Source organism: Triticum aestivum, unplaced genomic scaffold (assembly GCF_018294505.1).
Source record: "Triticum aestivum cultivar Chinese Spring unplaced genomic scaffold, IWGSC CS RefSeq v2.1 scaffold174932, whole genome shotgun sequence".
Lineage (NCBI taxonomy): Eukaryota > Viridiplantae > Streptophyta > Magnoliopsida > Poales > Poaceae > Triticum > Triticum aestivum.
The window spans coordinates 1-14,205 of NW_025227843.1; the positions used below are offsets into that span (position 1 = coordinate 1).

At 42.8% G+C, this 14,205-nt stretch overlaps 1 protein-coding gene across 1 annotated transcript; it reads left to right on the top strand.

Moving 5' to 3' along the window:
• The first annotated feature begins 9,598 nt into the window (after positions 1 to 9,598).
• Positions 9,599 to 13,500, top strand: LOC123172863 (myb family transcription factor MPH1-like). Its single transcript, XM_044589765.1, has 3 exons — positions 9,599 to 9,704; positions 12,497 to 12,601; positions 13,229 to 13,500. The coding sequence occupies exons 1-3, from the start codon at positions 9,599 to 9,601 to the stop codon at positions 13,498 to 13,500; spliced, it is 483 nt and encodes a 160-aa protein (XP_044445700.1).
• Positions 13,501 to 14,205: the final 705 nt, after the last annotated feature.

Sequence of the window (14,205 nt, forward strand, 5' to 3'; positions counted from 1 at the left end):
TTTTTTTAAAGGAGATGTACCCCTGGCCTCTGCATCTGGGCTATGCATATGCAATTATTTTATTAATTATTCACAAAGCCCTTACAAGGTAATACATCAGTAAGTCTGAAGCCACCATCTTGGCAACACCTGTCGCTACTCCTATCCCCGTGATGAAGGGGTGCCGAATGTCTGATACTAATACCAAACAGATTTCATGTCATAGCACCTTTTTTTTAAACTTCAAATACGGATGAACTAACCAAATTGACAAGTTTAAGGTTATGATAGTGGTTCAATATTCTATCATTTCCTGAACATATACGCAACAATTCAAGAGTGAATGTTATAACGGTAAAAACATGATAAATACAAATAGAACCAAGTTCATATGTGTCCCATAAAAGAAAAACCAACGCACAATATAGCATATAAACAATTTTAGGAAAATATGATTATCCGTGATGTGTGCAAAAATATATAGAGACAAGTCAATTCATTTTGGTGGTTTTTTATCCGTACATAGCATCTCACATGTTCATGATCTTTTAACTTCTTCTGAAATTCCAAAGATACAAAACCACCCTAGATGATTTCATATTCTAAGACTCTCACAACTTATGAAATGATTCACATGTGTGGAGAATTCTATAAAGAAAAAACATGGAAAAACATCAGCCAACATGTTCATCTATGTTGCATGCAAGAAATACAAAAGATAAAGGGAAAACTTTGTTTTTGCCACTCTAGCTTTTGCCCACTTTGATTATGCCACTCTAGAATTTAACATCTCACTTTTGCCACTTCTAGATTTGGACAATACATCACAAATGCCATTCCATGGAAAAAGCAATAATTTTTCATTTCACTTTTGCCACTTAAATTTTGACAATGTATCACATTTGCCACTGAAAATTTTGCTTTTGCCACGGAATGGCAATTGTGATAATTGTCAAAAGCTAAGAGTGGCAAAAGTGATGTGTCAAATTCTAGTGGAATAAGCAAAGTGGGCAATAGGTATATTCGCAAAAACAAAGTTTTCCCAAAGATAAATGAATGTCTCATGTCATTTTTTCATGTGGCACAAATAGTTGTATTTCCTAATGATTGTTTTGCGGTTATCATATCATAATTAACACTCTTGACATTCATGAAGTACATATTACATATTTTTGGAAGTATTAAAAATCAATCAATTTTTCCAACAAAACTAGGATTCATTTTAACAAGTTTTTATTTTTGCGGGAAAGAAAGTTCATGGTTTTATTTAGTCAATTTCCTAGTTTCGGGCTCAAGCACAACAAGCGCAACAATTTAGTGTTCAAAATAGATTTTTTTTGCTATATGTTTAGCGTGTAAAATACACTCATATTTCATTCTTCCGCAAGAGAGAATGCCATGAGTAACATCGAAAAGCAACATAATCTTGATTATTCTACAGATCCCAAGTGCTTACACTCATTAACCAAAAATATAAAACTGTATAATTCATACCATAAAAAGCATGTACGTGTAGCTTATGAGATAAATTATTGTATATATATGGATGGATTTACAGAATTATTTATAAATGATATGTAATCTTTTTTTTTACATTTTAGCTTCATCTAGTGGTCTAGAATACCAAGGAGTGGAATAAAAATGCAATTTCTCAAATGGTCACAGATTAGTCATTATGATGTGTGAAAGTACCCCTAACATGCTAGGTACATCGATATCTAGCTAGGGCAAGAATTTCAAAATGCCGTGTCATTGTCCCTAGCTATAATCTAGACTGGACTAGGAATGCATACATGAATCTGGATTTGTTGATTGAGATATCGACGAATGCAACCTTTTCTTCGTTTTTCTTTTCCATAGAATGCGGTCCCAGAGTCCACAATTCAATGGCAACCACATAGAGAATGCTTCATTTTCGCCGATAGTGCAGTCCCTAGATTGCTAGGTCTAGTAATGTTGATAGGTAATCACAAACTGCTACCTTGACTTGATGGCGTTTTATCCCGCAAGGTTTCAATGGCAGCCACATATATAAAGTGTTGGTCGATAAGTTACTCATGGCATTCTCTCTTCCGCACTGCTAATATTAACAGAATAACTGTTTTGATAACACTTCCGCACTGCACGCTCAACGCAAGTGCACGTCATTGTTTGAACCAAGTGTGCTGCGGTACTCAGATGAGTGAACTTCCCGTCGCAACAAAACTGCACGCAGTGTCTTTTCGATACTGTTTTCACTCTAGTTTTTTAACAGTCTATCGAAACGAGGCCTATAATATACCGCTCGAAAGCTACGGATTAGGCGCAAATTCTCCACGTTGAACACCTTTTGAGATTCCTCGCGGTTTAAGAGCAGTTTGAAAAATGGTGCGGCGGACGACGAGTGACAGTGAGCGTATTTTCATGATTTTTTCTAAACCGCTCATCAGAATAAAGCAAATGATACGCCGTTGGAGAGATATCGTCGAGGTGCATCTTTTTCATATCTATTATTTTCTCTAATTCTTTACGGTTTAAGAGCAGTTTCAAATTTACTAAATTGCAGAATTTCATTTTTTGAAATTTTTGCAATTTTCAGTACTTTTTTTGCTTTAGTTTTTGAACCGTTTGTCGAAACGAGGCGTGTAATATGTTGTTGGAGAGCTATGGACAAGGCGCAACTTTCATATGTAGAAATCGTTTCGAGATTCATTACGGTTTTAAGTTAATTTTCAAAATGGTGCAGCGGACGTCGAGTGGCAGCGGTGTTTTTTTGCGAAATTTTTATAATCCGCTTGTCGAAATGATTCAAATGATATGTCATTGGAAAGATATTGACGAGACGCAACTTTTTTATGTAGAACACTCTCTCTAATTCCTTACGATTTAAGAGCAATTTTAAAATTAGCGAAACACGGACACTATTTTTCGCAACACCCGAATCGACGAGTGAACTTCCGACAGAAAATTGTACTGCTTCAGTCGAAAATCGCACTGCATCAGAGAGTCAAGTGAACTTCACGATTTCTGTTGTCGGACGTATATTTTCTCAAACGAGTTTTTGTGAGTTTTGTCGTCTTTTTTTACGAGCGAGAGTGGACCTCAAAGATGAGGCAAGTGAACCACATCAGGGGATAAGTGAAGCGCAGCACGAGTCTAAGTGAACCACGTGATTTTTTTTCCCTTTTTCTAACTTTTTAAAATTGCATGAGGACTACATGATCGATGTTAGAGAACTGCATTTTTCAGTTGGAGAAAATGAACCACAATGCAGAAATAAAAGGAAGTGAACTTCTTGCAATGTTATTTTTTTTCTGGAGCTGCATTTTTTCGCTTATTTATTTTGTTCAAAACAAAAAGAACTGCATAGGACAGAGGAGCGAACCTCTCAAAAAAACCAAAAAACTATGTATTAGGACCGACTGAGCCGCATTTTTTTATGGGGTGAACCTCTAAGGCCCACCTAACAAACTTCATTGCTTTTTTTTCTCACGGGTGTGTACAACAAAGACAAAGACCACTGAAATGAACTTCTATATACCAGGATGAATTGCAAAAAAGGACCTAAAATGAAAACGAATATTATCCGGTCTGTTTGGACATAGACTTCGCCATGGACTACCTCTGACCACTGTCAGCAGCCACCATGGCCAAACACCATGCCCCCAACTGGCCATCCACATGCCCCCAACATGCCCTCGACTACACAAGAGCACGATGCATGCCCCGCACCGCTGCACGACCCATCCAGCGCCCTCGTCGCCTGGTCCAGCGTCACACCGGCGACCAATGACTTTAGCAGAAGGGAGGAGGCGCAGGGAGTTCGAAGGCCAGGACCTCGCCCACCTCCAGGCACCTTTTGCTCGTGATGTACTTCCACGAGAGGGAGAGAGAGCTGCAGGTCCCTGTACTGTGGACTGCAGTCACACGCAAATCCGGGTACTGCGGATTCCCCCTAGACAAGAAAACCTCATGCAAACAACAAAATCGAACAGTATCCTGTGGTGAGCAGTGTAGTGAATCTCCCCATAGCTAATGAGTGAACAAGTTTCAGTGCTTACTGCATACACAAATGCCTGCGAGCTCCACCCAAACCAGCAAAGAGCTGCATGCATTAACATGATCAAACTGAAACATACAGCAAGATGACTACTAAAAAAAGACATAACAAGATGAACTACTTAAAAAAGTATGACACCGGCCACCCCTAGTGCAGTGCGCTTGTCCCCTGCTTCTCGCGAACAACAAGGAGTGGAGGAGAGAGCTGCAAAAACATGGCAATGCACTGCATGGAAAAATAGATGGTGCTTCCTTGGACAAATTACTGTGGCGGAGACACACATACAGGTATTGGATATTTTTGACCATGTACTGATATATGTAGTAAGTAGTGTATGAAGGAAAGAGAAGTCTGGAAGTGCACCAAGTGATTGATTTCTTCACATTAAAGAACATGCTGACCAAATTGATGCCTGCACATAGAGGAGAAGAAACACATGTTACTGTTGCACCAAACACCAATAAAACTATATATACTGACTTGTTGTATACTACTCGTACTTGCATATACATTGAGAATTTCAGAGGATTTATGGTTCAAATAAATTAAGAGAGAAGTGCACTGCAATAGTTATTTTGTTACGGTACAATTGCACTTCTTTTTGAAGTTTTTTGGGCGACCGAAAAGCGTGAGTAAATAAACATATTATGCCGATGCGGTTGAACTGCATGCCGACACCAGCTATCCATACATATATATGACACAAACTGGTCTCTAAAATAATTAGTAAAAACAACCTGCAATAAAAAAATCACGAACAGAGGTCCTAAGGCTCCCGCGGACGCCTGAGAAATTCCAAGGGCGCCGTCGAACTGCTTGTCCACGCCATGGACTAGCACTGGCAAACTGCATCACCCAGCAGAGAACTACACCATCGGGGGGAGTGTACTGCACACATGTGCGGGGGAGGCAGACTGCGCGCACGGCCGGTGCACTGCATGCAGATGAGTTCCGCACCGCACAGGCGCGTCGCGTGAACTACACGGTGGGTGGAGTTCCTCCTCCTCTTCTCGTCTGGAAAAACAATTGGTCAGCTGAACAGCAAGGAGCCATCGACGAGCATGAACCTGCATTAAGGAGGGCGAGGGGGTGTGGGAGGGGCGGCGTTACTGCTCTTCCACCGGAAGTCACCGGGGAACTGCACGGCTACAACGTGCGTACTACACAGCCGCGACGCGTGGACTTCCCGGGATCCAGCAACTGCACAGACGGGCCTCCACTGACGAGGATCCCGCAGGGACAGTTGGACGCCCGGGGTAGCACACTCCTTCTGCCCACCCCGCGCCCGCGACATGGATCCCGCGTGGACAGATATGGCGCCATCCGACGCTCCTCCTACGGCCTCCTGCTCGTCGCCAGTGTGCTTGGGAGCCGCGGCGACCTCGCTGTGGGGCCTCAACCACGCGCCTTGGAAATAATCAAATTATTTAATTACATGACTTACTTTGCCAAGTCATAATACATGTTCCTATCCATACCAAGGCAGGGAATATATGCATATATAGTTGGTGAAAGTTAAAAAAAATGTGTCTAACTAGCCATCTCTTTCTCTAACAAATCCATGGGAAGCAAAGATTACTCAAAGTAATAATCTTGCTTGCTTACCGGACAAAATCACTGTTTTGACCTTGCCAGAAAACTATAGCACAAAATGAACTCTCCATGAAAATATTTTATAATCTGACCCTTTTGGCAATGCCACAGACCGTGGCGTTTCTTCTTCATACAAAAACGCCGTGCTAGCTAGCGTTGCTGCTCCTTGTGGAAACGTCGAGCTGGCCATACGAAAACGCCAGGGCGTTGGCGTTGCTGCCCATATGAAAACGCCAGGAGCGTTGGCGTTGCTTCCCCGGATATTTAATTGTTCTGACAATGATTTCAGCCGCTGCTATGCCGATCTGACGCAAAGGCCTGAAACCCATCACCCCATCTAGCCCATGCATGCATGCAGCTCGAAATGCTTGTTGACCCGTCGGACAAACAACTGCTACCCAACCTATGTTGCATTGCTCCTAGGCCATGAGCATGCAGATGCCTGTACATCATGTTCGTATGCACTGGATTCCCATGTGAAAAAGACGGACAGCCTGCACATGTAAACCTGCAGCACATGCAGAGGAGCAGCTAGCAACTAACAACACAGTGAAAAGGCATGAGAAAAGGTTTTGTTTATTCGTTCTTTTAATGTACTCATCAATCAAGTCCACTGAGCACTAGCAAGATATCTAGTAAAATCATTTTTAGGGAAGAAACGCCATGGCCCCTGGCGTTTCCATATGAGCAGCAACGCCAACGCCCCTGGCATTTTCATATGAACAGCAACGCTAGCTAGTTCGGCGTTTCTACGAGGAGCAGCAACGCTAGCTAGCTCGGCGTTTTTATATGAAGCAGAAACGCCACGGTCTGTGGCGTTGCTAAAAGGATCAGATTGTGAAATACTTTCATGGAGAGTTCATTTTGTGCTATAGTTTTCTGACAAGGTCAAAACAGTGATTTCGTCCCTTGCTTACCATCATTCGTACGTGCATGTGCTGTATAGGTTCTCAAGCTAGCTAGAAACTTCATTTCTGTTATCTTATTAGCTTGTACGTTAGGTGACATGCACCAGACTCTGCTGAACTTTAGAGTCATATACACGCCGCCGTGTATTGACTGTCCAGGTGATATATGATCTTGCAAGATCGATCAACAGCGAAACCTAGCTTGCTGACATGGGTAACGAACTAGCTATGTGTCATTGCAGGCGATCGGCTGGTTACGTCACGCTGACGGCAATACACATCAGAAGCAGCAGCCGGCGGCGGGCAGTGAGACCTGACCCCTCTGGCCCTGTCGATCAGCAGATGCGAGGAGCAGGCGGCGAGCAGCGACGACGACGGTTCGAGCATGACCCCCGAGGAGGCTTCGGCACCCTCGAGAATCAAGGAGCCGTCCACCACCGCCGCTCCGCCGCTGCCGCCACCGGTCTGAAACTTGACCTGAACCTCGACCTCGCCGCTCGTCATTTCACTCCACGAGCCGTCACGGGCCGGGCTGTCTCGTGATAAACAGTTTGGGCCGCAGATGCGTTCGGACGGTCGCAGGGGACGTGGCTGCTCTAACGTACTGCACACACACTGACGTGTGGACCCGGACCCACACGTCAGGTGACCCGGCTCCTGTCGCAGTCACGAACTGTGGTACGATGTGATGTTATTTGACCACTGTGGATTTGGCTGTGAGACAAGTCGGCGTCGGGAATGAGCAAAGAATACTGGAGCCACGAGGAAAAATGATTCCCCCACGCCGACTATTCGCCAGCCGGCTGCGATGATTTCCTGCAGATTCTTCCGGCGACAAACTCCAGAAAAGTTATGGCTGCTAGCTAGGCTAGGCACCGCCTCTTTGACATTGCACCAAGCAAAAAAAAAAGTTCTATGTGATCCGATGAAATTGTGCGTCAATTAGGGCACCTAGAAGGACACCAGGATTCGAATCCTACCCGTTTCCAGCGATTCCCGTCCCCGATCCTGGGAAAAATTAGCTGCGTCGATACCATATATGTCGATGTGCGCTTCGACCGCACGCATTCAGCTAGATTGGAGGCAAGCGCTTTTAGCTACAAGCCTACAAGCGTTGTAGGATAAACTCTATGTGAAAAAAAGGATGTGGCTACATCTCAGCCGACTGAGATTAAGTCAAGTCTCAGTCGAGTGACATAACATGAAAGAGAGAAAAAGGAAAAGAGAAAAGTGAAGAAAAAATTGCATGGATATCAATGTAATATCTCATGGATATAACATCGACTAAGACTTTCTCAGTCGACTGAAACTTACCAAGACTGTCAAAATAATATATATTTTTATTTTTCTCAAGCGCCTAAGCAGGCATCTTGCATTGGACATGGACTTAGAAAAGGCGATCTTATGGACTGTCCCTGCAAAAAAGGTTTAAACAGAATAAGTAACTCGCCAAAAATTTAGTTTGAACCACCAATGGGGATTGCACGAAAGGCTCCAGTCGTTGTAGCTTGTTACGAACAAATTTTTCAGGCTCACCAGCCTATCATCAACGGTTTCCACAACGTCACCAGTCCATCCCCCCAGATCTAATATTCGAGGCAAAGACTAGGTTACACATAGATTTGGCGACACAAAGTTGCTAGTGTTTCGAGAGGGGGTTCCATAACCCATGAGAAAACCCGCACAACAAAGAAATAGAACACCCACGACCAACGTGACTACAAGACGAACTTAACACACACAACTGCAAAACCAATATCAAGGCCATCGAGCAACATAAAAAAAGAGCAGCATCATTGGCATCATATCCATCGCTCGCAATATGGGTACTTCGACTTCTTCATGGATAACCAGTTAACCTCTAACATCGATCGCCGTAGCATGACGCACTCCTAGTCATTACAACCTCGTGGTGTCCATTCACAAAAGCAAATATGAGTAATGGAATATTTTTACCATGGTGAACTTCCCATGCCAAATCGGAGAAAATTTCAAACTCCAAACTCAATAATTTCTAGTGATTGGGCGTTCGTTTCACATTCCGTACCACGGAACCGAATCCCTTATCCGTAGAAAACCTTGACATGCGCCAACTTGATGGGTTGGGAAAAAAATCTTTGGATGGTAATATTGGGTCTATGTCTGCTTGACTTTGCCAATTCTTCCATCAATTGTTCAAAGTTCAGACAGGGCTTTGACGTTTTTGGCAGCTTTGAAAAGAATAACCGGCAGAGGCAATAACTCCCGAAGAGCTTTGGATGGTTGCTCTCTGAGGCAACTGTCACAGCATGCCGTTGAAAAACACAGCAGGGTAACTATCTGCCGTACACGATGGTATACGTGTCAAATATTATTCAAAGCAACTAACCAAGTGAAAAGTTCTGGATGAAGGTTACTTACATGCAGCTGATATTCACTGGAAATTACACTGCCAAACCTTTTCATTTTCCATCTCTTACTACGTACTAGTCCTATGAGACTGCATATATTTAAAGAAAGTGCTCTCTCGATACGTAGTACATGCATCCTCATGTATCACGTGGTTGAAAAAGAATTAGCGGTAGTTGATTTTTCGAAGAAAAAAAGACGATCGGCTAATTGAATGTTTCGTGAGGCATGCAGCAACGTGAGTGCACACACATGCATGGACAGAGCGTTTGTGTTTTGCGTGTGTTGCATGCATTGCGGCGCCGTGGAAGCTTTGGAGTTCTAGTTTCCCCGAGAAGGAAATGAAATGCGAGCGAGACGATGCCGTCCGTCGGGGAACCACGAATTTGGGTGCTGCCTTTCTAGGGCTTTTTGGATGGAGCATACTTTTCCATTCGGTTCGGCAGGATAAAAAGTCACACGAGTTGGTAGTATGACTGGGAATTCGGGTCCAGCACACAACCACGCATGCACGTGCACCCAAGCAATCAAAAAGTTTGGGTGTATCCAAATCCATCGAGTTAAGTACTCCCTCAAAGTAGTGATCTAAACAAGCTTATATTTCTATATGGAGGGAGTACGCACGCGCATGTTTAAGCTCCTAAGGCGACAATTTTTCTCCTTCCTTGCGAGCTACTCCCACCTTAGAGCCATGGAGGCATGGTGGACCCCGGTCCTTGTCGATGGAAGGGCTCCTGATTTGGTTTTAGGTGTTCTTTTTAGTTTATTTAAGATTTGTGTCCTGCTCAAGAAGCGAGGTAGCAGCAGCTCCTTAAAAATGGAATAAAATTTTCCCAGCAAGCCCCTATCCCGGCTATTGAATAGTTTCGGTAGTTGTTTACTACTCCATCCGTCCGAAAATACTTGTCATCAAAATGGATAGAAAGGGACGTATCTAGAACTAAAATACATCTAGATACATCCTCTTTTATTAATTTTGATGACAAATATTTCCGGACGGAGGGAGTAATTCCTAATACATTCACCCACGTATCCCACTTGGAACGCTAGAAATATATTGTACTGAACGCATGTAGGCAGTAGTGTGGACCAACATGGCACGCAGAAAGATAAACGTACGCCAAAACAACCTGTGGTTGGATGGTTATGTGGACAGTGGTATTTCCAGCCCACCAAGGTTCAAGTCCTGATGCTCACATTTATCTTTAAATTATTTCAGGAATTCCGGCGATGCGCGTTCAGTGGGAGAAGACGGTCCCGTCGACTACGAGACGTCTACGGTGACTTCGTAAAATCTCAAGATGATATGCCGGCTTAGTCTCTCAGAGGTGCTCATAGGGGTAGGGTGTGCGTGTGTGCGTTCATAGGGGTAAGTGTATGCCTGTATATATGAGCGCTTGTGTCTGTACTATGTTAAAAAAAACATACGTAGTTGGGTAATCCTAAATTCCATCCTGGTTTTAAAATAATAGGACGATGTATGTGCGTTGCACCCGGGTATAAATATTTTACTACATTAGCTTATGATTTGCCTTCCTATATTAATGCAATTGTGTAAATAAATGTTTATCAAATCTTGCACGTGATTTACCTTATATTGTGATGAGAAGTTTGATAAGTAAATTGGAATTGGTTCAAGAGATAAGTAAATTAAGGTGATTCACACAAGAAATATTGGACGAAGGGGTGGTGGAAAGAAAAGTGAAACATGGAAGCTTACATTTTCTTAAGTAGTACAGAGATATAGAAGTCTCCATGATAGTTAAAGAAGCCCGCACCGTCTTTGATTAGTGTCAAATAGTAATACTCCCTCCGATCCTTATTACTTATCGCTCAAATAAATGTATTTAGACGTATTTCAGTGTTACTATATAGCACTCCTTTCGTCTTTGAAAAAAATGCCTATATATTTCCTGTGAAGTCATCGGCAAAACAAATATCCTGTGAAGTCAAATGGTGGGACCAAGTTTCTTGAAAAAGGCATTAACTATTATAATATCAAATTAATAACATTAGATACACAACAAAATTTATGTATGTACAATAACTCTCTGGTATTGTAGTTGTTACTAAGTTGACAAGTTTTCCTATAATTTGGTCGAACTATCCCCGTTTGATTTCTGACAAAATTTATAGGCCTTCTTTTGAGAAACGGAGGGAGTACTTATTCAAAACACCAGCACTGACTTTAACCTCTACTAGCTACACTTAGCTGCCCGACTTGATTAGATTAGTCTTGCACGCACAAAAGCTGGCAAGACTTTGTACACACGTAGGTCGTCGAAGTTAGCTATTGTATCATTGATCGTGATGACAATGGCCATGAATAGTAGATAGATAGACCCAGTGCATTTTAATTTCTTTTATGTGGCTTGCTATAATATATGCATATATAGCGTGTGTCCACTGGAAACGTCCAATATATTTGACGTACGTGCATGCAAGCATGTCCGTACGGACATCTGTATGGTGCACGTATATCTTCCGTTCTAGTGGGTGAGTTTTTGTCCAACTCTTGGAACGGTCTCAATGACTAATATGGAACGGAGGGAGTACAATTCAAACCTCTTGCTTGATTGCGTGCATGCATACATGAATTCAAAACGAGCACAGTTTGGGTTTGAAGTCAGAACGAGCACACAAACTCGGTGTTCAAAATAGACTTTTCTCTGTATATTTGGCGTGTTAAATACTCTCATATTCCATCCTTACGCAAGAGAAAAGGACGTAAATAACATTGAAAACCAGCACAATCTTTTATTGATGAAAAGCAACACGAACTTGATTAATGAATAGATGCAAGTGGTTATATTTATTAACCATTTAAAAAAGTATATACTCCATCCCACAATAAGCATATACATATTTTTGTGGAGGAATGCAATATATACGCATGCACTCACATAGGATCTTTTTTACATTTTTGGTTCATCCAGATGACCAAGTAGGAAAAAATGCAGTTTGACACAATCTCACGGATTAATTAATGTTGGACCAATTATATCTTTTTTTGGGGGGGAAACACTCCTAGCATGCTAGGGAAAGAGTTTCGAAAGGCCGCGTCATTGTCCCTATCTATATTCTAAACTGAGATATCAACGGTTGCAAGCTTTTTCTCTTTTTTCCTGCCCTAAGAATGTGGTCCCAAAGTCCACAATTCATTTCCCATACGTAGAGAATGCATCATTTTCTTCGATAGTGGCGTCACTAGCTTTGGTAGGTGCATTAATGTTGATAGGTAATCACAAACTGCTACCTTGACTTGATGGTGTTTTATCCTGTAAGGTTCCAACGGTAGCCACATATATAAACCGTCGGTCTATAAATCCCATGAGGACAGGAGAATTTTGCAGCATAGTTGATCTAATCCTTGGAACTATTCCAGCCACGTAACTATGCGACTTTGCCAAGCCAAATATGTGCCCCTCGTACACATACATATCATTGCACTCGTATATACACATTTATATACCTTAATAATTCATATACGTCTAGCTAACCATCACTTTCTCCAATCAATACAAGGCAACCAATGGAGTTACCAACTTGAAGTCTATACATATATTTCTTCAAATTGAATTTTCCAAAGGAATAAAGCCATTCCACATGCATTCACACGAGCCCCGGATGCGGTGGACGGAGGAGCTGCACCGGCAGTTCATCGAAGCTGTCGATTGCCTCGGCGGCCAGGACGGTGAGTTCTTGCTTATTGCCTCACAGATATAGATGATGTCTCCCCCTCCCTCTCCGGTCTAATTGTACATTTCACATGCACAGACCATATGTATGTATGGGATTTGATGATTTCATTGATTTGAACTGCTAGAGGATCGATTTGTTAAAAATCGTGCTATTTTTTGTATGTGTCGATTTATGCGTAGTTCTTTCTTACTATACTTGCTTTAGTTGCGCCGTAGGTTAGGCAGGAGTTGGTTCAAGTTCATGGAAGAAAAGAAAGGTGAGAAAACCCCATGTGATATGCATGCATCATAAACAAGATGAGATCCTTTATTGGCTCATTGAATTATTTGTTGCTCAAGAACGTCACTAATTAATTGTGCGAACGATATTTAACACCTTCGTAGAGTAATCTCTACGATTACTTTAGCAATAAATGGCCGCTCTCCTGTCAAAGAAAAATATATCTTTGGATTAACCTTTCTTACCTACAGAAGACCATAGTAATTCGTAAGCGCGTCTATCCTTAATTCGGGATTCATCGTGCTAGCCCTCTCTGGATCAGAATTGGATCAAGCGTAGCAATTCTTTCTTGACGTACGGCTGGTCGTCTGTGTTGACACTATCTTCACATCGTCTGCAGAGGCAACGACAAAGCGAATTCTTCAGCTGATGGGCGCCAAGGGAGTCAGCATATCTCACATCAAGAGCCATCTCCAGATGTACAGGTCAAGCTCTAGCAACACCACCTGCAACGGTCTACCCAATGCATCCGTTGCTAGCCGTCGAGATCACCGTGTCGTTGACGGGCCAGGCCACAGGAACGGAAATGACATGGGGGAGAGGACCAACGATGCTTCTTCTTACGCCGTGCCTCCCCACGGCCACCGCTCATTGCCGCCATACCAATTGTGAGTACCAAAATTGGCTCTTAGTTCAGTTCTTCATTAACTTTTTTTTAAGACAAAGTTCTTCATTAACTGTAACTAGTGTTCGTATGTGTAGTGTAACCAATCTAGTTGTTAATCAAACGTGCTGGTTTTGCAGACCGTCGATCGAAGAAGTTTTCAGGAGCTGGGAGCAGAGTAGAGGGCGGTTACCATGGAACTCCAGCATGCCATCAGAGAAGGTAGGATTGCTAGAAATCAAGTGTTATTTTTTGTCTTTGCTAGCTAGAGACAAAGCTAGGAATACATCGATGAGTACAAACTATGAACAAATCCAAAGGAAGCGAAATTACTCATCTTTCTTGCTTTCCAAAGATAGTGTCATCGATGAGTACATGCAAGTGCAGATGTGCTGTATATTATCAAGAGGAAGCTTCATTTTTGTTAGTAGTTCGTTAGGTGGCAGTCACCAGACTCTGCCAAACTACCACCATGGCACAAACACGCTGCCGTGTATTGACTGTCCAGTCTCCAGTTCTATTGTAATATCAGCACTGAAACATGTTAATCCCCTGACATGGCTGATGTTGTTGCAGGCGACTCGCTGGGCATGCCATGCTGACAGAAGCACGCGTCAACAGCACCAGCCGGCGGCGGGGTGTGACCTGACGCTGTCGATCGGCCGTTGGGAGGCGGAGGCGGAGGCGGCGAGCAGTGATGCTGACATCTCGAG

What these genes read in the sequence shown, in the direction of transcription:
- LOC123172863 (XM_044589765.1), top strand. Translation starts at nt 9,599, where the DNA reads ATGGAGGCATGGTGGACCCCGGTCCTTGTCGATGGAAGGGCTCCTGAT. An exon ending in TGTCCTGCTCAAGAAGCGAG is followed by an intron (nt 9,705 to 12,496) that starts GTAGCAGCAGCT and finishes AATTTTCCAAAG; the next exon opens with GAATAAAGCCATTCCACATG. An exon ending in TTGCCTCGGCGGCCAGGACG is followed by an intron (nt 12,602 to 13,228) that starts GTGAGTTCTTGC and finishes CATCGTCTGCAG; the next exon opens with AGGCAACGACAAAGCGAATT.